This window comes from Clytia hemisphaerica, unplaced genomic scaffold (assembly GCF_902728285.1).
Source record: "Clytia hemisphaerica strain Z4C2 unplaced genomic scaffold, Clytia hemisphaerica genome assembly, whole genome shotgun sequence".
In the NCBI taxonomy this organism is placed as follows: Eukaryota; Metazoa; Cnidaria; class Hydrozoa; order Leptothecata; family Clytiidae; genus Clytia; species Clytia hemisphaerica.
Window position 1 is genome coordinate 978071 of NW_027104248.1, and position 26845 is coordinate 1004915.

Genomic DNA, 26845 nt, shown 5'->3' on the forward strand with positions numbered 1-26845 from the left:
ACCCGATTTTTTTATCCCCGACCAAAACTTTTACCCAATTTTTTGAACCCCAACCAAAATTCAAATCTAAATTTTTTACACATTTATTAACCAAAATTAGTGCTTTAAACGTCGAATTACAAGATCTTTTTTTCGAGCTAGTGATGGAAACCATTTCATTTAGTTAGTTGGGTGAAAGCGACTAAATTGTAAATTTCGTCGGGGAAAAGTGAAGAATTTGAAATTTTGGTCGGGGGAAAGTGACGAAAATGCCTTTAGGTGACGAAATTTTTCCCCGACGAAAAAAAACCCCGACTAAATAAAACTCAACTTTTTATATTATAGATAGGTTGTATAAAGCGTTATTTTTACATCTTTGGAAAGCTTAAAGCTTGGCGATTTGAAAAATAGATACTTTTACTGGGAAATTTTGCAATATTCAACAGAATATAAAGTAAACCACTTTGTCACCCCCGGAATTTTACATTATGTAAGAAATTTCTTTTCAGAAAAATCAGTACTTGTATGTTACACTACTATTTTTTGCTGAAGTAGTTTTAAGCATAATCGTATGACTCAAGACTACCTTATCAGCCCTTTTTACACCGGCCCTTTTTACGCCGACCCTTATTACGTCACAGCTCAATGTTTTTTTATTTTTAGCCCGGTGTCACAGGAAAAAAGTACTCCCCGAAAAAAGTACTCCCCAGTACTTATTTCCCAGAAATAAGTACTCCCCGGTACTTTTTTCCTAGGACAAAGGTACTCCCGGGAGTACATTTCTCCCAGGAAATTTTCATCCCCTCCAGAAAAAAAGTACTCTCCATCGGAGACCCTTTCCTTGAGGGTAAAGTTTTAGCTTTAAAACAAGCCTCTAATTTTGTGTCTCAATTTTTTTTTCTAAAAGAAATCCTGCAAAACTTGTAATCGAAAGAGTCAATATTTTTTACGGGAATACGAATTTTGCTGCCCGAATAATGCAGTTTACGTTTTGCCGGACAAAGAAAACAACGGACTCAGAGTTGTTTATAATAAGGTAAGTTCTTCTAGGAGATATTTGTTTTATTGTTTTTGTCGATATTGAATTCAACAAATAATTCTTGATAGCTTCAAACTATACCCGGACCACTGCCCTACAGGAAAATTGGACTAAAATTTCATCCACTGGGGGGGGGGCATGATTTATATTTATATTTATAATATAATATAAAATATTATTATAATATAAAATTTATATTTATAATAATCGGCTCCAAAGGAGTCTAAGGTGTTTACACCTTTGTTGATTCATTTTTTGTGTTCTTCTCCTGTCAGTCTACCTGGAGTTTGTTGTCATCTTGTACAGGCTGCTGGGGTAATGTCGCCTGACTGTCTTAAATGACAGTCAGCCTGTCCCAAGCCAGGATAAAGACAGAGGGACCCAGAGAGGACTAATTACCCTTTCATTGTAAGGTTGTAACATCATCTCTCTAAGAGGAAAAAGAATTCGGCCACTCTTTGTTGTTTGTAGGTCTGACAGGAGAAAACATTTTATATTTTCATACTATATATTTATATTTGAATTTTAAAGAAAGAAATTGAATAAATGATAAATCTTTTTACATTTTACATTTTTGCCATGTGTTTTGGTCTGAATCGCAGACCTCTATCTAGATCGTATCTAGATATACTTCTTATATAAGATTTGATTCAAGAACATCTCAATACTTTGAAGAAAATAGCAAAAAACAAAAATAAAATGGCGAAAACAAGAACATGTTACGAACAATTTTAGGCTTAAAAATAGTTAAGAAGCAAAAGGGGGGGGGGGGTTCATGGTTGGCGGAGAAGCAAAATCGGCCCTGCTTTCGGATGGAGTTAGAACAACGGAAATTAGGTTCTCTGAAGGAGACAGAAAATTAGACAATTTTAGTGCGGAAAAAAACAGAATTTAGCAAAGAAATTTGGAGAAATTTGAAATTTGAGAAAAAAATTCAAAATTCGCGGAAATTTTGACAAAAATCTTGATTTTCAAAGGAATCGAGAGGAATTTTCGGTGTAGAATTTGCAGTTCATTTTTAGACGGTTTGATGGAAATTGGAGAAAAGATTGATGGCGGAATTGTGGAATCGGGTACCCCCTGAACGCCTCCCCCACCTCCAAAGGCTTCCAAACCTTTGGATGTAACACGCATTAAACAAGGGAGAAGCCAATTATTTAGGCATCTTGGAATAATATTTGGTAATTTCGCATAATCGTGCAGTGGGAATATAATAATCTCATACTAATTCTCGCCTAATTTGTGTTTTTCCCTTCTCAATTATTTTGCACAAAAAATGCACCATTGTTTTTTATATTGCCTTTATCTTTTTGGTTTTAACTATTTTTAAAACTTTATAATTGTCCTGTTAGTTTGTCCTCCCCCCAATAATTTACATCACAAATTATTTTGAAAACAAAGGGGCTTAAAACAAGGTGGTTACTCTTGACAACTGGAATTAATTAATACATCAATTGAGGCCGAGTCAAAAGTTTAGTATAAAAGGAGCAAAAACTTTCCCAGTGAATCATTCACAGAAGAAACAAGAATCAAAGAAACTTGCAACAAACAATCTCCAACCACTAAAACAATGGCTTCTGCAGGCGCACTTCTCTTAAATCAAGAAGTCCCATTCATCATGGAGCTAGACGCTGAAGTTAACGGAATCAGATTTGCAGTTCGTGGCAAGGGAACAGGGGACGCAACAACTGGCATCATCGACACCAAATTCGTATGTACCACTGGTGAATTGCCAGTACCGTGGGCTTCAATCTCAAGCACAATGGCATATGGAGCTTTGTAAGTATCTGATACTTTTAACGGAATAACTAGAAGACTACAACCAAAAGTTCTCAGTTCAAGTCCTCGTTCGATCCATAGATAGCAAACCCTGGTCATTGTAAACCTTGTGAAATCACGATCGCTATGATTCCCCTATCCTGGGTAGATCCATAACATTTGCATAGGGGGACCGTCCTTTCTTTGTAGTTCTATTAGCCTATTTCATAGGATTCGTGTTTTTAGTACATGATACTTTTCTCCATAACTACAGTAATCAACTTAAAAAAAATAGAATGTAACAAATGCTCGAATCCTTTGAAATAGGATATCACCAATCTCTTACTCAAAGTTCTGCCTTCTGTATCATTCTTATCAGTTTCTATATCATTCTTATCAAATTTCTTTCATTTTTAGATGTTTTGCCAAATATCCAGACAGTGTTAAAGATTTTTTCAAATCAACAATGCCAGATGGTTATATCCAAGAAAGGACCATCAACTTCGAAAATGATGGTACATACAAAGTTCGTGGTGTAGTTACTTACGAACATGGTTCTATTTACAATCGCGTCACACTTAAAGGAGAAGGATTAAAAAAAGACGGACTCATCCTTCAAAAACAATACGAATTTTGCTGTCCGAATAGTGCAGTTTACGTTTTGCCGGACAAAGAAAACAACGGACTCCGGGTTGTTTATAATACAGTAAGTTCTTCTTTTTACGAGATATTTTTTTTATTTTTTTTGTCGATATTGAATTCAAACAAATAATTCTTGATAGCTAGAAACTATACCCGGTAGGACCATTGCCCTATCGGAAAATTTGGCTAAAAGTTCATCCACGGGGGAAGACCCCACAACTTCAGTCCCACTTTCAATTTGATTTCATCCCTATTTGAAATTCAATTGAAGAAATTGTACTCCCAAAACCGTCTTCAACTTTTATCCCACCTGTGTGAAAAACGTTTATCGTGGCCATGAGATAGGTGTGTACGTACTTTAATCGTAGAAATTTTAGCGAGACTAATTTTAGCGTTTTAGCGAGTTTTCCCTATTTTCGCTAAAATAAATCTCGCTAAAACACGCCGAATCGAAAGATTGCTTGCTAAAATTTATCCGCTCGAAATTTCTGGTTATATTGCCTTGATACATTTTTATCAATATGAAGGATTTCAGTACAAAGAAATGCTAGAAAACGAATTCAGTCAATAATGTAATACAAGTCTTCGCTAAAATTTATCCATGCGAAATTATTTGAAACCGTGATTCGCTAAAATTGCTACGATTAAAGTATTCCAAAGACAAACGTTTTATAAATTCATTGTATGTAGAGGCTTTTTCTTCCATGTCCTAATGATGTTTTAGAGAATTCCAGCTTGCGCCAGATTTTTTCACTGGTGATCCTCTCCAAATGTTTATGTTTATTTCTGTCTTGCCTATTATTTTGAATCTTTATCTTTGTTCACAGATCTACAAATTGAAAGATGGAGGACATCATTTGGCTGCTCACGAACAAAAGAATACTCCACTCGGAGGAGGAGTTGTCGATATTCCAAATTATCATCATGTTCATGCTGGAAGCATCTTCTCGAAAGATCCCGAAGAAACACGAGACCACATGTGTTTGGTCGAAACTGTCAGAGCTGTAAATCTTGAAACATACAACTAAAGTATTTTATTATTTATTATGCTAATATAAGATTTATTTTGTTTCCTACAAATCTTTTTTATCTAAAAAGGTATAGTATTTGTAATTTTCGGTCTTTGATTTTTAAAGAAAGAAACTGAATAAAAGATAATCTTTTTTACATTTTTACCATGTGCTTTGGTTAATCTGAATCGCAGCAACTACCTGGATATACTTCCTATATAGGATCCGATCTACCAAGTATTAAGCAGCCTCTACAGTATAGCCTATTTTTTGGTCTGAATTGTCAAGTATTGAAATTTTCAATGTCAAGAGATTTAATTCCTACGTAGTGTGGACACCTAAAGAGCTGCTGAAGTCTTTCTTTTTCACTTTGGAACAAGGCCGCAATTATCTTGTTATTCTTAAATGTCTTATAACACAGTGTACGTTTCTTTTTAAGAACAAACAATACAAGAACTTAAGGGCTCTGACCATAGTCGGAAAATTGATTTTAGTATTTGAACATAAAAGTTATGTTTTAGGTTCTTTAACACATTCAACAAAGAATTACCTTTGTGAATTGCTTTTTAATCAAATCTCTTCAGAGTAATTAAGTATTTAATTGCAAAAATGATGTTATGAACTTTAAAAAGACGTTAATAATATGTTGCATCACCTTCTTTTATAAAAAGTGCTAAGTTTTAATGGGTGATTAACCTTTTTGTTTCAAAATTTCTTTACACTATCCGCAAAGAATTGAACTATTTCAAATTTTTGCGGAAAATTTTTGTAAATGCTTCTTTTTTGTCTCGAAATCTTCAAAATAGTGGTTTTTCATCAATTTTTGATCTGGATTTTGCTTAAAAAACAGTCATAACTTTTGACACATCTTTTTAGAAAATTTTCTACCATCTACTGCGAAAAAATTTTCAAAATGTTTTTTCTTCGCCGAAACTAAGCTCTTCAAAGTTGAAATACTCTTCCTCGCAAAAGTCTTCATTTTCTTCTTCATCAAATTTTTTCAATGCAATTTTTGAATTTTCAGATTCAGGAATAGTTTGTCTAACAGAAAATGTATAACATGCCATAGTTTTGTTGGTTACATCAGTCAGAAAACACATTTTAAACGCGGCAATTATGAAAAATTCACTATGGTCAGAGCCCTTAAGGCTTCGAAGGTCAAGGCTTCAAACTCAAAAAGTTAAGATCATCCAAAGGCTTCCAAAACTTTGGATATTCCTGTAAACATGAATGGGTTAATATGGCCTAATTTCTAAGGGGTTTAAAAAATTGTCCACATTTAGTCCTTGAAGAACTTGCAATCTAATTATTACGTTAATTTCATCTGAAGTTTTCTATTTTTTGCCACGGAAAGTCAGGTGACATCTTTTTCAACCAATAAGATTTTATAAAACAAAGGGTAAAACAAACACTATGGTTTAACTCACTAAAAGATTATGTTTACTGAAAACACTTAATTGGCCCAGCCGCGCAGCGCAAGTGGACCTTTAAAAAGCAACTGAACGAAAAGATTTTGGTTTTGTCGGGGCCTGTGCGTGCAATAGATTAACAAGTCCAGTAGTCCAGGCTAAAGCAGCGGCCGATTTAGAATTTTTGCCTCGCCTACCCGCACGATGTTTGACCTACTCTTATATTGGATAGAGTTGGTAGTAAAGTCAAATTTCATTCTCTTTATGGCATAAAGTATTTTTTAAGGTTTTCAAGATGGATGGAGTCAGGTCAGGGAGCATTTGGATGTTGGAGTTTTATATTTCAAGCTTGACTATTTTTCAAGTAAACTTATGTTGTAATTCATTAAATGATATTAAAATGCAGCTCATGTGTAAATTTGAATAAGTTTGGAATATTTTTCATGATGCTACCCGTGAAAAAGGTCAATTTTGGATTTATTACTCTAAACTAAAACGGTCGGTGGTTGGATTTTTCAAACCTGACAGAGAATTTTTTCAAGTAAACTTATGCTGTAACTCATTAAAGGATACTAAAATACAGCTCATGTGTAAATTTGAATAAGTTTGGAATGAGCTGTATTTTAGTATCCTTTAATGAATCACAACATAAGTTTACTTGAAAAAATTCTCTGTCAGGTTTGAAAATTGGCTGAATGAAAAAAAAGAAAAGAAACCAGCTGCGCTGGACCAGCGACATTTGGTTATTGCCACGTCAGCTGGGCCTTCACGCCGCTTCGGCTTCTTGTTTGACGCTAAGTTAACGCTAGACTTAAACCTTAACCTTACTTAAGTCCAAGAATTGTCCAATAGGGCTCAGAATATAGCCTGGAAGTCTATAAACCCCTCCCGAATTGAAATATTCGGATAAATTTATCAATTTGCCCAAAAGCGCCTTTTTCGACCGAACTTTAATTTGCTGAAACGAGGAATTAACCAAAATTTCTCAGCTTATCTGATATAATTTTTCATACGACAGACTAAAGCTAGCTCTGCCGAAGGTCGGAAAAGAGACCGCGTCAAGGATTTTTTAGTAGCGAGCACCTCACCAAAAACCGGGATTTTTCATTCCGTTTCTTAATAATGAGTTCCACTACTTTGACGATTTTTGAAAAAATAGAAGCCTTTCAAAGTGCTTTGATAGCCAGTACCTTCCCACGAACTAAATTTTTTTATTTGTTTAGTGGTCAGTTACACTTTGAAGCGTTCTTCGAAAGTTATTGCACTACGATGGAGGGTGACGTCGATTCCGTGCGGGAAAACACGGAACTCGAAAATAAATTTAGATTTATAAAGCCCGAAGGGCTAGATGGAGTGCTTTTTTAAGCTCTTCCAAGCAAAAAAAGTGAATATAGCAAAAACATATTGTTGCTATTGTGTTCGAAAACCCGCGAAGCTACTAATTGGTCAAGTGTTGAAATTCTATAGAAATGTCACGTGACTTAGGTAAGATTTCCTACCTAACCTCGGCACACTTTTCAGCAAAAGCACAATATCTAGCCCTTCGGGCTTTATAAATCTATGAACTGGAATAGACAATCGAATAGGATTTCTTCAAGGAGAAGCTGTGCGTCGATGGAAAGAACTATAGAAGCAAAAAAGTTTCCAAAATTCTTCAAGCAGCTCCAGTTAATGGTATTATCAAGAATCAACAGGCTTTTAATTTAATAAATAAGGTAGAAATAAATAATATAGAAATGTCACGTGACTTAGGTAAGATTTCCTACCTAACCTCGGCACACTTTTCAGCAAAAGCACAATATCTAGCCCTTCGGGCTTTATAAATCTATGAACTGGAATAGACAATCGAATAGGATTTCTTCAAGGAGAAGCTGTGCGTCGATGGAAAGAACTATAGAAGCAAAAAAGTTTCCAAAATTCTTCAAGCAGCTCCAGTTAATGGTATTATCAAGAATCAACAGGCTTTTAATTTAATTTCAAAAGGTTTTCTTCTTTTTCTACCCACTCATTATTTCATATTGTGAGAGACACTATAATAGAACCTTTTTTAAGATGGTATTGTTTCTATAGGCGTGTCCTAAGATTAGGCAAACTGAAAGCCTATTATATCAAAGGAACCATCAGTCCCCGACCAATCCTTTAGGGATACTTCTGTCGTTTTAACATTTTAATAAAATGGAATTTTTAAGCTCATTCGAAAGGAGAGCCTTACTTGCAACGTGCGAAACAACATATCTTATATGAGCTAAGAAAATAATATCATTGGTATTAGAATATGGTACGGATAATTGCCCGTAGTTGGGGACACGAGAAGTTTTTTCGCGTTGGTGCAATGCAACATGCTCCATCCCACCAACCTGAAATGCTTTCTCGTGTCTCCACCCCATTTTTCTTTTAATATCATTTGTGCTTCTCTCACTTTTGTCCCTGGGACAATGGAGCAAAATTGATTCGAATCAATCAAATGAAGATTGACTTTTCATCTAGCCAGAAAGGACTTTTGACAATCTAACTCTCGCATCAAATACACCGTAACTTGAAGAACACTGGATCCTATAGGTATAGCATCTAGTGAACTTGTGCTTACCCCTCTTTCTGTGAAACTCGTTGTGTATCCAGCAACGAAATTTATTGCACTACCTGACTCTCTAAGGAAAGTTTTTAGCCACTGTTACTGTTGCCAGGTTGCCAGTATTAAATTCTCGAAGGGTTAACACGTGACAGGGTTTAAGGAGGCAAACTTTCCCTTCAGTTACACAAGAGAAGTGGCAACAGAACGAGAAAACATCCTCAAAGATTATGGTCATTCGCTATGACATTGTTTGTTTTTGTCGTCAAAATACTAATGAGATATAAGCAGATTAACAAAGTTATATGAAACACTAGGATCAATATTTCACTGAAATCGGATTTGTGAAGTATCGAATTTTTTGTAAGCATTTATGGGTGAGACAAGTTTGTTAGTTTGAAGAGTACATACTAAAGCAATGTATTGGAAGTCACCCAAATCATAACTTGATTGTAGAATAATAAAAAATACACTCTTTACTAAGACCACAACAGCAACTAAAATATCATTTCATGTTTAAAAAAAATTGCCTTCTGATCATTGAGAATATAGGAAAACCTTTTTATTCTTACATACAAGCTTTTTTAAAGAGCTTACAACCAGACTTTAAATAAAAGCAAGTGGATAAACGGCTTGCGTAAACAGAAGAAGATGCCATAAGTAGCAACAAAAATATTTCAACTACATTCAAATCCCATAACAAAATGAAGCGGTATAATTCAACAAATCATTCTTTACAATTTCTTTTCAATTTGGAGTTAATTATTCAGAATTTTCGGCTTGTTTTTACAAAGATGAAAATAATGGTTGCTCATAATACTTTAATAAGAGCAACCGAAAGACACTGGTTTGATGAAAGATATAAGTGGTATAAGGCTCTGTGTTGTTATTTTGAAAGCGGTATAGAGTTGTTTGATGATCAAAAGTAGTTTGTTGGTAAACACGAGGAGAATTTTTTTATATCACCAAGTAAATCATATACAAAACATTATCAGCAGCAATATTTTTGGCAAAAAAAGAACAAAATGACTTTAGCAACGAATTCAACCAGCAGTTTTTCTGCATTGTTTGCTTCATTGAAATTTGGTATCAAAAGATCATCCAAGATCGAACTTTCGTCAGATTCAATAACAAACGTGGCAGTCGATTCACCATCAACGAAACTTCGACGTCAAGCTTTATCTTTAGATTTCAGCACTGCAGAACACTCAACGATTCTTGACGAGTTGCTTAAAATTCAACAAAATGAAGCCAACACAGACGTAAAGAAACGTCACGCTTTTTCAAAACGAAAAAGTTTCTCCAAAAAGCAATCCTCTATTTATAACGGTACAGAATCTTTACATAACGCCATCTTGAATGGAAATGTTGAGTTAACCAGACAAATTTTACTGCTAGAAAACGTGGACGTTAACGCTTTGTTACCCCCTGGTTGGAACGCATTACATCATGCATGTCGTCTAGGCAACCTTAACATTATCAAACTTTTACTGGAATTCGGAGCAGATGCTTCTATACAGAACGAAGATAGCTTGACGCCATTATTATTAGCGGTAACCAATGGTTACTTTGATGTTGCCGCTTACTTAATTAATGATGGTGGAGTAAGTTGTAAAGAGGTTCGGAATGGATTTCAAGCAGCAATTCCTTACAATAGAAAACCAACAGAACTGACTGTTTTCAACAGTAGATTTCGCAAGGCCAAAAGTTTCGATTTCGATTGTGAAAGATAATTAATCAATCTTGGTGATAGCAACTCTGGCTATCAAGATACTCTTTACTGTAAATAGATATTTATTTCAAAGTTAGTATGAAAAAGAAAAGAAATAATGAGGCCGTATTAAATTCGGAAATTGAAAGACGAGCAATACAGTCGAAGGTCAACACACTCCTTGGTACTTACTTGAAATGGGAGAATTGGGTGTAAAAAACTCGTTGATTAACTTGTGGCAGGATAAAAACGTTTTTGTGTTTTTCTTTCAAATCTAATAAACGAGGGGGGTCTAATTACCGGGGGGTGGGAAATGGACCTCTAAAAACCTAAACTTAGGCTTTTTAGAGTAAAAACAAGGAACTTTTCTTATAGTAGCTGGGATTCTTTTCGATACAATAAGGTCCGGGGAGTCAGAAGAAAATCAAAATATCAACAAGCGGGGGGGCGTCTATTCGGCACCTGAGAGTGATTGATGAATTGACGAGAAAGGGAAGACAAATATCACAAACGGCTGAATCAACATTCTGTCAAACCCAGTGGTTTATTTTCTAATTTTAGATTTCATTCATTGAATGAACACTCAATTTAATGTTATTGCGAGATGTAATATAGTAGGTGACTACCATGGTGAATGGTATTCATGCATTATTCATTCATTAAAATCTTTGAAAATTTCAGTTCTAAAAATTCCTCATTTCAAGGGTACTAAGTAAGAAAGTAGACAAACAAAATGGAGAAAATAAAGTTTTTCTTTATTTTTACAACAATACAGGTGTTTTCACCTTGCAATGGAATTTCTGACGGGCATTTCTCCACTTTCCAAAAAGTTGCCGAGAACAGTAAAATTGTGATACAAAATGGAACAGAGTCTTTCCTCAACGAAACGGTTGATGTCGAATTACAATGTCTGATGAAAAGATTTGACTCTGGTTATCTGGTGGAGGTGACAGAACTATCCGACGAAAGATTTCATTGCAGATTCTTTAAAAGAAACTTCGGGGATGTTGCAGTAGTGTCAAGCGCTGGCAGCTTAGTTTATAATCACGTCCTGCCAGAATTATGTCAAGATCTTGGGAAAGAGAAACCAGATGGAGACTATAGTATCAGGCCATACGATGGAGAAGAAATTGAAGTGCTTTGTGACATGACCCGACATGGTGGAGGGTGGACCACCATTCAAAGAAGATTCGATGGTTCCGTCAACTTTAATAAAGAGTGGGCGGATTACAAAGTAGGCTTTGGAGAGGCAGCTGGGGAATACTGGTTGGGATTGGAACACATTCATCGGATCACCACCAAATATTCAAACATGATGGTTCGAATGGAAGCCACAGCTTTTGATGGTGATCAAGCGTATGTGGTTTTCCAAAATTTCTTTGTAGAAGGAGAAGAAAATTTGTATAAATTGCACGCAGGCACCTTTCTTGAGGGTGATGCTTCAAACAAGATTGATTGGGAGGACCATGATGGCCAATACTTCTCCACAAAAGACAACCCAAACGACCAGAGCATTCATTACAATTGTGCAAATTACATAAAAGGCGGTGGCTGGTTAAACTCATGCGCTAGTTATAATTTCAATGGTCTCTACAAAAACAGCGCCATTGATAATGTAGATTCTATCTTCTGGAAATCATTGAAATATAGAACCAGCCTGAAGAGCGTTAGTATTTCTATTAAACGAAAAGAATGAATCAGATCAGTCTCTGGAGTTAGCTCTCTACCTTGGAAGTCTGACACTGGATGAAATAAATGAAAAAATTGATTTCAAAAATTTACAGGAAATATTTGACTTTGGTAATATTCACAAATCTCAGAAATATCATATTTCTTTGCGCCCATGTCATTGTTTCAAAGGAACAGTTAAAAGCCAACTCATCCGACGCCTTTGTTCTCGGAATTCAGACTTTCTTCTGATGCTGTTGCTCTCTTGAGAGAACGTTCGATCAACTCTGGATATTCTGTTGAAATGGTGAATAATATCCTCCAACAAGCGAGCATATTGGAAAGTAGTAAATCTTTTCTTGCAACATTGGGAATGGAAAGGAGGACTTCTCTATCCAGTACTTAGAGACTATTATCATTCTAGGGAGAAATATACTCTCTCTGAGAGAGGTTATTTGTCCCCCTATTTACTATTCAACAAATGTTTGCGGGGGCTTTTAAATATTAAAAAAAAAATTTTAAAGCTAGATATTTGACTGATTTCTGTATATATATGCACTATATACGACACAATGATATATGTTATATCTATGTTATATATATGTTATTTTATTCATTTTGGAACTAACTAACAGTCACTCTGACACTCCTTTCTCACAGACCCACTGAAAAAATTGGCCAAAATATTGTCACCGGTGGAAAACTCCAATTTTTGTGTCTCCACTGAAAATAATGAAATAAAACAATCCTCACTGCAAAATAACATGCTACATTTTTTCAAAGACTTATAACCAAAACTTGAAAACAAAAGAATTTAAATCCCCGGTTATAAAAAATATGCCCATCGAGTTAATTTTACCCCCACTGGTTGAAAACTTTTTACCGGGTCTGTGAGAAGGGAGTGTACCCTGATGATGATTTATTCGAAACTAGACTATGCTATAGTCTAAGACGAGTTTCATCTAAGAGGAACAAACGTGAAGACGGGAATTTTTTACGGGAGTGGCCGTTGTCTTAGACTATATCAATTCGGTAGAAAAGCGGAAATTTTGGATTTTGGTTAGCGGTGTGATCGGCCGGCCCGGTTCGAACAAATGTAAACAAACAGTCGGGTCTGGCTGGTAATTGCCGCCACCAATTCTTGCTGCTAATACATATGGACCCGACTGGAAAATGATTCCAAAACATAGCGACAGAAAGTTAATCTGTAGGTGTGGAAATTATTTGTGCAATTCTTTAGCATTTTTTGAGTCTAGCCTCCTATTAGTTAGTACCTTATTTTGTAACTTCTTTGCAACAAGGTGTTTTATGTAAATGGTTTGTTTTGAATTTATTTTTAACAAGCAGAACTCAGATTCAAGCAAGTATATATCATATTTTTTTCAAGAAAGGTAAAGCATTTTTCTCTTTTATTTTTATTTTGAAAGACTCATCTTTTCGTAATGCAAACTTGCATCTACCAGGTTTATCTACAGTGTATGTGGTATATGTTTTGTCTAATTGCTCTAGGAAAATTTTATGAAGAGTGTATTTTTCAAATCACAAACAGCTTTTTTACAAATTAATGCATTATTTTTCTTTATAAATTTTTTTTTAATTTTCATAAAAGGCATAATTGTTGGTTTTGATTTTTTGTCTACAGATATAGTTTAGGCAAGCCAATATAATTTGTCGTTTTTTTACAGACCGCAAGCTTTAGGTAAATTTTAGGTTCGGTCGTGGTGTGCCTGGAAAACAAAAAATCAAATTGGTCCCACCTTAAACCAAGTCCAACACAGGAAAATTCAATATAAATCATTGCATGACTTTTTAGTGAATTCACGGTCAAAAGCCGCAATTAATAATTCAAGATGAAAAGGTGAAATTTCACTGTGAATTGTCAAATTGCAGCTTTTCACTGTGAATTCACTAAAAAGTCAAGGTGAATTTTATTAATTTTTTTTCCTGTGCCAAGCTGTCATATACTGATATAATTTCGATAGCTATTAAAAATATGAAAGTTTCAAAATAATCTTGGTAGTTTTAAAGTAGTGAAAAATTATACAAGTAGGTGCTAAAACTTTTTATTTTTAGAAAGGTGTATATAAACCTTTCCAATGATGTTGACACCAACTTGAATTGTGGACAAAAAAGCAACCATTCCTAGCAAGATGGCCATTAAGAAAGACTTTTGTTTATTTATCTTCTTATGAACTGCTATATGTCTGTATGTTAATAGTTGCTATTTTGCCCTTCTGTATTCAATATGGGCATTACTGTATATAAAAGGCATTATTTACAATTATCATATAATTGAATCATATTGAATATTTTAAATTTTGTTTTTTTTATAAAGAAAGTAAAAAAGAAAGTCTTAGACACAATCCATATACCATGCAAAAATTCTCACTCTTTAAAAAAAAAATTGAAAGGAATTTTTCAAGGGCAGATTTGTCATGCCAAAATCAATGTATGAAATTTCTTTCATATTATTTTTTGGTTATCTTTTTTAAAATTTTGAATAAATCAATTTATTTTTACGTGGGATTTTATGGAATTGTCACTTGGATGATTTAAAAGGATATTTGAGTAAAGAAATTTAAAACGTGGTTTTATTTTGACTAGGTATTTTTTGCAAAACATCCGGTTCAGTCAAAAACGCCTTCTCGGCCTCAGGTCTAAAATTGAAAATTTGAACCACAGATTTTTTGGGGAATTTTTCCTTACAAATACATTTCAATCATCGCAGTGACCCTATATTTCAAATCTAAAGTAGTTTTGATCATTGGTTCAGGAATTATGATAAATTTTTAGTTTTTTACAAAATTCAAACAAAATTTGTGTTTTCGCAGGATATGGTTGTAAAATTTTAGATGAAATTTGTAAACTACTGTGAAATCGGGGTAACTTAATACATCAGTGGAGGCTAACATGCATAACCTTTAAATGAGTAACCTGGCTGGTCATTAAAATACAAAATTAAATCAAAATAAAAAATTGTAGAGTAGCAGGTGCGAGCGGAGCTGCGTAGTTCATTTGTTTTGAAATTTTGCTGCTTTGATTGGTCAGTCATTTGATGGCTATGCAAGTTACCAGACTTCACGGTATACAGTATCATAGGAAAAAATCAAAAAAAATTACCTTGACCTTTTAGATGAATTGGCGGTGAAAAACTGTTAATCTTTCAATAATGACATAGTGATTAGCTGAAATTTCACCGTAAATTTATAAAAAGATTGCAGGTTTTCACCTACCGTCAGGAGAAATTTTTATATCTTGCATTCTGTGTATATTCTGATTGGGTAGCCAATATAATTTTGCATTTCTCCAGAAGAATGTGGAAATTTGAAGTAAAAAAAGATTCTTTTCGATACAATTTTTTCTGATGATGTAATGTTAGAAATCTGTCCTAAAAAAATTTTGGTTCAAATTTTACATAGACCTCTGAAGGCTTAGAAAAGCTGTTTTTGAACGAACCAGCTGCTTGCTAAAAATATAGTCAAAAAGAAACTTTTTGTGCAGGTATTTGAAGATGCTTGAGTACTACTCTTGTATCATAGAAGGTGTTGTTGTTCAGATGTTGTGGAAAGTGTTGTTCAGATATCGTGGAGGGTTATTCCTTCAGTCATAATGGAAAGTGTTGATCAGCCACCGTGGAAAATGTTGTTTAGATATCGCAGAAAGTCTTGTTTAGACACGGTGGAAGGTGTCGGTCTGATATCGTGAAAGGTGTTGGTTGAATTTTGTAGAAATGCATTGGTTGAAATATGCTAGATAAACATGGTTTTTAAAATATTGCTGGTATATACCACTTCTTTCACTCAAGTGCCAAGCTGAAAAATTGACTATCAAAAAATATAAAAAGATAAACATCAAACTCAATCAAGCCCAACAAAAAAATAACAGGAAGTAAAACCTGTTAAAATTTAGACTATCTTAGAAAAAACTTTACAGAGATTGAAGATTTTTTGCGCGCACAAAATTAAATCATGTACTTGACAGAACTGGAAAAAGTCAATATTTCAGTCTCAACTGACACTGATTCCTGCTACCATAAAAACACGAAATCCAGTGAATATAAACCTTACCTTTAGATGCTACTTCAGGTGTCAGGGATCAAGTTGAATAAAATTTCCAAAAAATCAAAGTTAGAATTTGTTGGTGGGCCTTGAGGAATAAACAATCCCTTCTAACTAATATTGTCATAGAAGCTAAAGATGAATGCGTTTATGTAAGGTCTTATCTTCAGCCTCCAAATTATCCTACAAGAACATTCTTCTTCACCAGACCCAGAACCATCATGCTCAAAGAAAACAACCATTTTTTGGATAAAGTTCACTTCCTACTTGCATCCTTCCCTTCGATTTTGTGTTGTTTTGATTTTCTCTACCAAGTTCGTCTATAAATCTGCAGGGATTTTCCGCAAAATTCACCGACCCTTCTCCAAGGTCGGTAAGGGCAAAGATAAAATCAAGAAAAGCGCCAAATTGATATCGTCCGTAAACACAGACTCTATCCGCCGCGAAACATATTACGTTTTATAATATACAAATTATGTTATATCATAATAATATATTATACGGCCGATAGCATCGTCTAATTCGAAACATGTTTGAAAAGTAAAGCTTTGAATGCTTGGTCAAGTTCTTCGGCTATGTTTACACCACTGATCTATATTACAAAATTTCTAAATTTCTTTTTCAATTCTCAACACGAGCAGAATCTGGGATTGTCCATGAAGGTAATGGCCGTACCCTACAATCATGGGCGTAATATTTGAGAAAAAAGGGAAATTCCCACGGAATCTTATAGCCACAATCTATTGGAAGCGCTCTAACTTAGGTTGGAAGGGTAGAGTTTTAACGCTAGACTTAAGACTTGAGGATCTGAGGATCCAAAAGTCCAATAATGGTCCATTAAGGCACAAAATATAGCTTGGAAGTCTATAAACCCGTCCCTCCAAAAGCGACTTTCTCGCCCGAACTTTAAATTGCTAAAATCGACGAATTAACCAAAATTCTCAATATATTTTGGACCCAGATTGTAGGAAAATGAAGGCACTTCCATTATACAGCAATTGAAAGGTCAAAAGAAAAAGCATATAAATTTTCATGTGATGTAGATGAAGAAGAAAGCGCATCTTTTGTGGTTAACTAATGATGGTTACCTATATCTAAATCAACTTGCTAATAGCTGACAGAAATGATGTATTGCTGACCTCTAATAATGGCTATTAATGTCCTTTTCGGAAGATTGGTTACCCTTAATCACTATCATTTGCTGAATAGGAAACGAATCGTCTTTCCGTAAAACAACAGAAATCACCCTTACAGGCTTTTCATATACACAGGCTGTTGTTACTTTTCGAATTCTTTAAATTCCTATAATCTGAGAAATCCGGGCAGGCAGGGTGGATGAATATTTGCGATACAGGGACAGTTAATTTATTCCAGGTGTAATTGAAGGGGTGTTTGCGTGAACTCACGGTCAACTGTAGTTTCGCAAAGTTTAGGTTTCAAATATAATATACAACATGCTTCTGTTATTAAAATTTGGTGACCTTTGGTATCTTCCTCTTCTCTCTCTCTTCATCTTTTTGAGGAAGTTTGACTGCATGGCCCCCATAGTCAATATAATATGAGGTGGGAAGATCGATTACCAGTGGCGGCCTGGCAGGGGGTGCAGGGTGTGCAGTGCACCACCCAGAAAGACCTGAGAGGGGCGCCAAAAAAGCTTTTCAAGGGGGCGCCCAAATTTTTTTTGATGTTTGGTTGGGCGATTTGGCACCCTTTGACACGTTTTTAGCGCCTTCTATATAAAGTGTAATGTAAATTTTTTTTCACCTGCGGCGCTTCGTTTTATTTTACGAATTTTTTCAAAAGTACTATCAACATTGAATTGCGGAAAGTCTAAGCAAGAGAAGTGTTGTGTATCCACCAGGGGTTAAAAAGGATGCTCACCCCCAAAATGAGAGATTGGTCGAAACTGCTCGCTGTGGTTTTTGTGGTCAAATGCAGACTAACTGTAATTTTCTCCTTTTTAAAATATCTTTTAAGCTGTTTGACCTTTCTTACACCAAATTTTTTGCCTGCGGCGCCATAATTACAAAGAACCCTTATTCCTGCCAACTTTCGAATTTTTGGGGCCTCTTTCCACCATTGATCTTTAATGGAGAGTAAAGTAAGACCAGGAAATAACAAGGAAATAGATATCAAGTTATCATTACCACCACCTTCGTATAAATAAAAGTTTGTTAACTCAGATATTCCGGGCGTTACTTTCAACCAGTCACTGCTCTTACAGTTTAATATTTCACTTAATGCTGGAGGGCGCAAATAAGGACAAAAATACCAGGGGCGCCAATTTCATTGTTTGCACCACCAAGAAAATTAAGCCAGACCGCTACTGCCGATTACGATTAAAGGCTAAGAGAAGAGGATTTCCCTGAATCTTTCTTTCCTTCTTCCTTCAACCCTTTTAATTTCCCATCATGCCACAACACACGAATGACACAATTGGAAAGGGTGATTAAAACCAAGCAGGTTTAACACTACCCTTTTGATTATTCATGTTAAAGTTCAAGGGACAAATATATTTTTATAAAGAAAAGCTTTCCATCTGTCTCAAAAGCTGGTACCTGAAGGTGACTATTTTTCAGTTTAAACAACACGCCCTCACACGCCCTTCATGGTCAGTAATAAAAATTAAACTGTGACCACAGTGTGCCCGGTAAAAATAGAACATAACAATAAGGTGATAAAAAATCCATATAAGTTATGAGGACTTTTATTCATACTAACTTTGTACCGGTCCGTTTTAATAAAATAAAGCCTTCATTGTCTATCGTTTCCACCTTCTCCCGTTTGGATATTACACGCACTCATAAATTCTAAAAACGGGATTTACGCAAATTTAATGATCTGTAAAAAAAACCAAAATCATAAGATGACAAACCCATCATTTTTCGTAATGACATTAAATGCTATTTTGGAGATATTAATGAAACCCTAATTGAGATGCAATGATGCAATATGCCTTTCTAAGGAACCATTATGAAACCTAAACGAATTGTCGAAACATCAAATATGTAATTCTTCTTCCCCTGTTTCGGTAACGTTCAGTTGAAGTCTTATACACCCCCTTCTCACAGACCAACTGGGAACCCTTCCCACTAGAAAAATTGTCCAAAAGATCGTCTCCGGTGGAAAATTATCTTCCAATTTTTGTCCCCACTGAAAATATTGAAATAAATCAAACATCATTGCAAAATATTTACTATTTTTCCCATCCCCACTAAATTGTCTGACTTGAAAACAAAAGAATTATTCCTAGCAATAAAATTATGGGAATATCAATCCCCATTGAGTTTCGGGTCCGTCATTTTTACCCCCACTGGCTGAAAAAATTCTACCTGGTCTGTGAGAAGGGGGTGTTCTTATGTATACGTACGTGTATTTAGGGTTTTCATTGGAATTATTTATAAAGTGCAAAGCATTTTTTTTCGAGTTTTCTTCATTTATCCGATGGGGCTACCGATAAGTATTGGTATTGAAAAAGAAATACCATTTAAGGTAATATTTCGTTGAAAAGAAAATTCTAAGCGAATCAATATCTAACTATGTTATCTATAAATGTAACAATGTTTAAGTTTCAAAAAAGGAAAGAGAATAAATTATTTGTTCTTCTTTTTCAGTCTTTTAAAACCAATTTTAGAGAAACTGTAACTAGCACAAAATTTCAGATATTACGTCCAAAACATATAAGCAATTTTTCGTAGATAATAGATTTCTACCGATAGACACAGACTTTATTAGGGGGTCCTACCAATTTCAACCACCCATCTTTTGAATTGAGGAAAGAACAAATTTTCAATATTTCCAACCTAACAAAAGTGTGCAATGAATCAGTTTTTACCAGTATTTCCTTTAGCTTAATAAATCATCCTAATGAGCCAGTTAGTGAACTAATTATCTAGCAAAAAGCTTGAACAAAAACTTCTTTTGAAAGTTAGTTCTTGAGGGTTCTCACATCCTTCACTCCCCCACACGCATCATGCGTGTCCTTATTTAGACCAGGATTTCCTTATCTAAAAGTTAAATTCTTTTCAACATTTTCCTGACAAAGCATGAGAATGCATGAATAAAATTCACTTCAACTTCAATATATGTTTCTGATTTCTTGACTCGAATAAGTACCATAAAATTCAAAATCTTTGGTATAACTTTTGTTCTCTGTCATTGTTATCATTTGACTTGAATGTCTGCATTCTTGGAATAGAAACACGTTTCACCATATTCAGAATGTCTCATGAGCATAAAATCTAAGATTTGTCAGGTGTTCTCTTGATCGAGCTATGTTCACCACAATTTATCTTCTTCTATCCACTAAAAAGACGTGCTCACCCATCGACACTTCTGGCATTTTCAACGACGGTAACTTGTGTAACATTGGAAAAAGCGTCGTTTTCGTGCCCTTGAATTTCTCTAAATGACTTTGCTTCTTTTCTCCACTTCTTCTTTAGTTTCTTAGTTTTCCATATGGAGGTTGCCAAGGAGATAATGACCGTGATACTGGTCAAACTGATGATGATGTAACAGATAATCGAAATCTGAGAAATATAAAGTGAAAATATAGAAATTGTTTTTTGGTTCTTAAGCAAGTAAGAGTAGCGGAATTCTCTTTCAAATATTAACTCCTTCGAGACCCAAGTTAAAAATAAGACTTTAAAAAACTTCAACTTCCTTCGTTTATAGTATAAAATTTCATCTCCTTTCTTAAAATCAGGTCCATTTTCATTTCCAGGTTCTTCTGGGCTTCTTTCCGATGAAGGCTGGATATATGGGATTGAAAGTACCCGTCATCTTGTTAAAGGTTTTATTTTTACGTAAGTGTTCCCGTTTCATATCAGACACATATTTCATATCAGGACGGTTTTTCCCTATTGTTATGTTGTGCTGAATAAACAAAAAATTGTTTTTCTTTTACTCTTTCTGACCAATCTTTCTCCAAATCTGTGTCAATTCAATGTGAAAAAGCCTGTAAATTAAAATTGACGAGTAAGCAAACGATATCACTATTATTTAAAAACGAAATCTTTAACTTAGTATTCTACCCTTTGTACTCCATGTCATTGTGACATGGGTGTTCAACATAATGTATCTTATTTTAACCATTGCTTTTTACCAAACATTTGAAATTTTAAGATCGCATAATCATGTATGGAAACAGACAGGTCATTCATGAAAATTATGTGATATTTGTGATGAAACCAGACGTTGTTTCGTGGTTACACGGTCACAAAGTCAATATCAGGTTATAAAGCCTTGAAATTCATTTAAAATGTTGTGTAAATTTTGAACTCAACCCTCTTCGTCGGGGAAGCAAGTCAAGGAAAATTATGTGGAAAGCTATTAAAGATAATTACATGTTGGTTTCCTCACTGTAAAAATAGCTACTGTATTTTGCAATTTATATGACTTTTGTTCATTGTTAAGTTTATTTTTAACCGCCCACGTCAAATTGAGTGAATTTATTAGCTGCTGAAATGACGAGCTTTCAGCAGCACGTTGACAACAGCCCTTAGAAATGATGCATGTTGCTCGCTTTTCCACTTGGTCGAATAAAGCTCTTCAAATTTCCTCAAAAGTTTTGGCAAATGACACTAGAGTTCTTCGGGATTATGAAAATATTAAAAGGTTTAAGAAAAACGATTAATTACATAGGCTTTAGTTTTACATAAGTGTTCACGTTTCATATTAGACACATGTTTCATATCAGGACATTGTCTACCTAGTTTTATATTGTGCTGATGTAAGCGAAAAAAAAATTATTTTCCTCTTTCTGACCTATCTTGCTCCACATGGTATCAAAAAGCTTGTAAATTAAAATTGACGAGTAAACGGTAAACAAGACCAAAATATTTAAAAACAAAACTTTTTTATCTAGGCCAAAGATTACATTTTAAGGCCTGAATGACAAAATGAAGAAGAAAAAATTAAGAAGTTATTTCAGCAGTAGGATCAGATCAGATCGTCTCAAAAAAGCAAATACCTGTTTAACAGAGGAGCCAAGTTTATTTTTCTCATCTTCAAGTTGTAGAGGGTCGATTGTCATGGACGGTGTGACGTCACCAAGGCCAATGGTAGAGATAGTGATGAAACAAAAATAAATGGCTGTCTCAAAATTCCAATCGTTCGAAATCATAATGATTAAAGATGGTAGCAACCAGATGAAGATCAGGAAAATAGAAGTAGCGATACCGACTTGAATAGCGCGAACCATTTGGTAGACCTCTGTTCTCGTCTTGATCTCATCTTCTTCATCTACTCTCTTAAAACTGTTCTTATTTTCGATCCGTTTGATTTTCCGAATCTTCTTGATGGCCGATTCCGTTCGTTTGATCAGGTTTGCAAATAACGTGCACAAAATGGTTACCAAATACCCGGTGAATGGAATCCCAATCAAGGCGTAAATGATACAGAATGAACGCCCACCGCCCGTCATCGGATAACGATCACCGTATCCTAAATAAAAAAAATGGAAGAATTTATCATCGACTAAGATTCCAAAAATTACTGACTTTGGTGATAATTTGATTTCTTTTTTCAATCAAAGTTCTCGAATAAAGATGCTTTATTATCTATTTCAAAGTAAAAACAGTTCCTTTTAGCATATACGTAAAACACTATAAACCCTTTGGGTACAAGGAACGTGTGACAATTTTTTAACAATGTTCACTTACCAATAGTTGTGACAAGAGTTGCAGTAAAAAACAAACTACTTGTAAAGTCCCAACGACTCTCCAATTCCTGTGTCATTTTGTTCAATTTCATGGCGTCAACTTCCAACGCCCCATAGGCCGCTCGTAGAAACTCCCGAATCCTCTGATCATTCAAAGAAATGTTGTATTTCTTATAAACATTGAGGAGTTGCTGTCTTTTCTGGTTACGAAGTCTCTTGTCCCCTTCAGCCTCGATTCGAGTTATAATGATGGCCCCAATCACCAAAAAGATAACATAAATGGAAATGATTATTGGGATCCGACAAAAATCAAAAGCGTTGCAACATTTTTCTTTTTTCTTCATTCTCTAAACTCACTCACTGCTCAATACCTCAAAAAATGTCCAATAACTTCGACTATATCTTGTTTTATTATGAAAAAATTTTAGTGCTTTTTCCTAAAATAATCTTATCTTTACTTAGCTTTCTTGAATAGGAATCGTTGAATACTTGAAAAAATGAAATTAAATGGGAGTAAAATAATAAGTGATTAAAAATTCATGAGGTGTTAAATTATGCATCATGTTGTTACCATGGCATCGAATAAACGTAAAAATGAACACTAGGATGATTCGTAGAAACATACTTTACCAAACAACAAATACTGTGGTTGCCCCATAAAACCAGCCCAATCTTTATTCCATTGTGATTTATAGTACGCACGTCCCCTTGTCAATTTGTTGATTCTATAATTGATAATTAATATTCTTTTTATCAAAGCCACCAAAACTCATATAAAAACCCATGGGTAAAATTGGACCAAAACCATCCCCCATTAAGGAAATACACTACATATTCGTTTCCATTGAAAAACTGCACTCAACTCCAATTTAAGCAAAAAAAGAATAAATTTTTTGTGGTTATTCAACAATTCCTATTTGTATGACCCTAATGGTTAAAAATCTATTAGCAGGTGATTGAGACAGGGGAGGGATCACCATCCCTCCCTATCACAAATAAAGACACCCCTGTTTCACAAACCCGCTAGGGCCCCATCCCCACTGAAAAGATTTGCCAAAAATTTCATCCCCGGTGGGAAAAATACCCTAGAATTTTAGCCCCACTAGGAAATTGACTTTGATTTACCCCTATTCGAAATGCAATGATTAAAAATTTCACTTCAAAAACATTTTCACTGCTTTTTTTAATCTTGGAACAATAGAATTTACATCCCCATTGAGATTTCAATATAAATTTTTATCCACACTATGGATAAAAGGTTCACCAGGGTTGTGAGACAGGGGTGCATAAAGCCTCAAAATATTATTTGAAATTTCCAGAGTGAAATAAATAAAAAGTTCTCAGTCAAATACTATCAGTTGCTTTTGCTATACAATAAATCCCTCAACAAGATAATGTAACTGCCAAAAAGTTTATTATACTTCTAACAATCTTCCTAAGTTGCTTATATCTTCTTCAACAATTATCTGGCACCCAGATTGTGAAATTTTCTTCGACACGCTAAAGCTCTGAAGGTCGGGAAAATTTTAAACATCTGGAAGGTTTAGATTACGGAATTTTACAAGACCGCGTCAAGGATTTTGCAGCGGGGATTGGCGGGTCCAACCGAAATACGCGCAAGGGTAGTTGAACCCGACTAAGGATGCGGCACATCAAAGACCGACTATCATTCCTCTCCGATGGGAAATTGGCCCACTCCTTTAGAGCTTTAGCGTGGGCGGCTGCCAATCCGGCATCGGAATATCAGATAACTTCAACAAGAGAGAACTTGACCAAAAGGAAGCATTTTACACAATTGAAGTTGAGATTAAAATTGTTTGATACTCAAAAGTTTCACGCAATTTTTGGTTATGATCTTCAGTCAATATAATACAAGAAGCCGGAGCGGCCTGAAGGTCCAGCTGACGTGGTAATAACCGAATGTCGTTCGTACCGGGTTCCTTAAGTGACGCAAAAAAATTTCCTTCCTATCCTCCACTCTGAGCTTCTATTCTTTGACACTTTCTTTGTATTGCTAAGTTTTGAAAGTTTTTGATGCATTTTCCGCCAGCGCCTTAACCACTCGACCATCGAGTCACAACTGGATTAAGGAGTTCAAAGTTGCTTATAAAATGGTATTTACTCCAAACTCTACCCGGGGGGCTAAAACCCTAACCAGGGGTTAACTCCCATCCCCAACCCTAGCCCTAACCCTACCTGACCCTACCTGAAACAACCCTTTAATCTAACCGGGAAATTTGACTCTACTACCAATTCAATCCAAAACATAGGTCAAACATCGCGCGGGTAGGCGGGGCAAAAATTCTAGATCGGTGGTTGGTTTAGCCTGGACTTGTTAATTTATTGCGCGCACAGGCCCCGACAAAGACAAAATCTTTTTGATCAGTGGCTTTTTAAAGGTCCATTCTGCTGCGCGCTGGACCAATAAAAAATAGAATTTTTGACTGAAGATTGTAACGAAAAGTTGCGTGAAACTTTGAGTATAAAATAATTCTAATCTCAACTTCAATTTCTTTTGTATACTTCTAACAATAAACTTAATAAAATGATCAACCTAAACATTCTCCTTCAACTTTTGTCCGTTCTCCGAAACACCGGCTGATAAACAACTCAGTCAAACACAACACATTATAAATGTGTTGTATCAAAATAGTATCAAAATGAATAGAAAAGAGCCCATCGCATTTTGCGATTAAATCAAAGTGTAACAACCTCATTATGTGCCCATCACCTCATCCTTAATAAAACAGATATCATTGTAAAAATAGTATTCCGTCTTTTCATTTACGGTAATCAGATGTTTGGAATGGGTTGAGCGGAAAGGGTGTCTTTCATTTATTGGAGAATATTAAGCAAAGGTGAACAAAAGTTTCATGACAAGGTGGATTTCAACGGAAAGAAAATTCAGAAATTTTGGTATCGTCGTTAGAGTATTGCATTGAAGTAGTGAAACTAGATTCACAAACTAATGACACAGTGTTAGAATGCAGTAAAATTTTAGTGTAGAATAATAACTAAAATGCTTCGTCAGTTAAAGCGTTGACGTCATTGTTCATAGTTTCCAGGCGGAAAAATAATCAACTTAATTATTTTAAGCGAGGATATTATATTAACACTAATGGACTGCTTGTTAACCAATATTCACGTAGTTTTTCGATTATTAGGATACTGACGTGACGTGTTTTAAACTTACCTCTGTTTTTCCAAACGTCATTCAGAAACAAAATTGACCCAGAAAAGATAATGGAAGTAGCTCAATAAAAATAGTTGCCTATATATAGTTGTTATATCCTTCATTTAGCAAGAGGTCACCCGTCTGCCCAAAGTCAAAAGAAAGGTGAAAATATTCTGAAGTAATTAAAAACATGTTCATGCTAAAAATGTGGCCATGGCTTAGCTAGCTCTTTAAAGGAAAAGTTCCATTTTACAAACTACAGCGGCACGTCCCCGTCCGCCGTCAAGGTCAGTGCCCCCCTCCGGAACTTGCTTCTGTGAGAAAAATCGGAACAAATCTTGTAATAATGTAATAACAAATTTTGTAATTTTGATCAAGAATCAGTCTCTCACCAGCCATATCTTTACAGAAGAGCTTCTAATTAGCCGTGCACTACTGAGATGATTAGAAATAACATTTGGTTAAGTTCTTTTAATGAGCCTCCAGGTCCAGGACATGGAAAAACACAAAAAAGATACGTAGAAAGGTAGTTTTGTTTGCATTAGCTTTTTTTGCTAACATACTTTGGTATTTCTATTAGGCGAGGCCAATTTAATTTGTTGTTTTACGGGCCAAGCTACCCAAAAAAGAGGGTCAGTAAAAATGAAAGTAAAATTTCACCCATAAAAGCTACTACATCAACTACTAAATTTTGACAAATATGCGAAATAGAAAGTAAAAAGAGACAAAAAGGTGGATATCATAAATAAAATTAAAAATTGAAAATAAAATTTCAAAACCTTGAAAAAATTATCAAAATTTTGAAAGTTTGGGAATCTGTAAATCAATGAAAATAAAAGTGTACCGCCAAAATTTATTTTTATTCTTATTCCGATTTTAGAATTTCAGGGTTGGTCGGCCCCGTAAAACAACTAATCAAATTGGTCTCGTTTTAAGGTGAAATTTCTTAGTACTCTGGAGTATTGATCCCTTTAAAAATTTGAGCTGGGGGATTACTGAAGGTCAGTATTTGGGCATTGACCCTTATTTACCATTATATTTGCATTCGTCTAGTTGTTATTGTTAAGTTGAAAATTACTTAGATAGGGGATTTAAGATTGAAAAAGTGCTGAAGATTTTTCAAACTAGATTTCAGAAAGTAGGCTGTTAAGTATAGCAAAATAATT

At 34.9% G+C, this 26845-nt stretch overlaps 2 protein-coding genes across 2 annotated transcripts in view; one reads left to right on the forward strand and one right to left on the reverse strand.

Annotated features, from left to right (window-relative positions):
- Positions 1-2504: 2504 nt before the first annotated feature.
- LOC136816496 (green fluorescent protein-like) lies at positions 2505-4576 on the forward strand. Its single transcript, XM_067072836.1, has 3 exons — positions 2505-2797; positions 3194-3482; positions 4246-4576. Exons 1-3 carry the CDS (start codon positions 2589-2591, stop codon positions 4444-4446), a joined length of 699 nt encoding a protein of 232 aa, XP_066928937.1. The 5' UTR covers positions 2505-2588; the 3' UTR covers positions 4447-4576.
- Positions 4577-19927: 15351 nt separating this feature from the next.
- LOC136816497 (potassium channel subfamily K member 1-like) overlaps positions 19928-26845 on the reverse strand; it is a 33775-nt gene continuing 26857 nt past the window's right edge. The window contains exons 2-4 of the mRNA XM_067072838.1: positions 22506-23229; positions 21815-22287; positions 19928-20372 (exon numbers count right to left, since the gene is read on the reverse strand). Of these exons, the coding sequence (XP_066928939.1) occupies positions 20163-20372; positions 21815-22287; positions 22506-22848 (1026 nt within the window). The 5' untranslated portion in view covers positions 22849-23229 and the 3' untranslated portion in view covers positions 19928-20162. The remainder of the gene's footprint in view (positions 20373-21814; positions 22288-22505; positions 23230-26845) is intronic.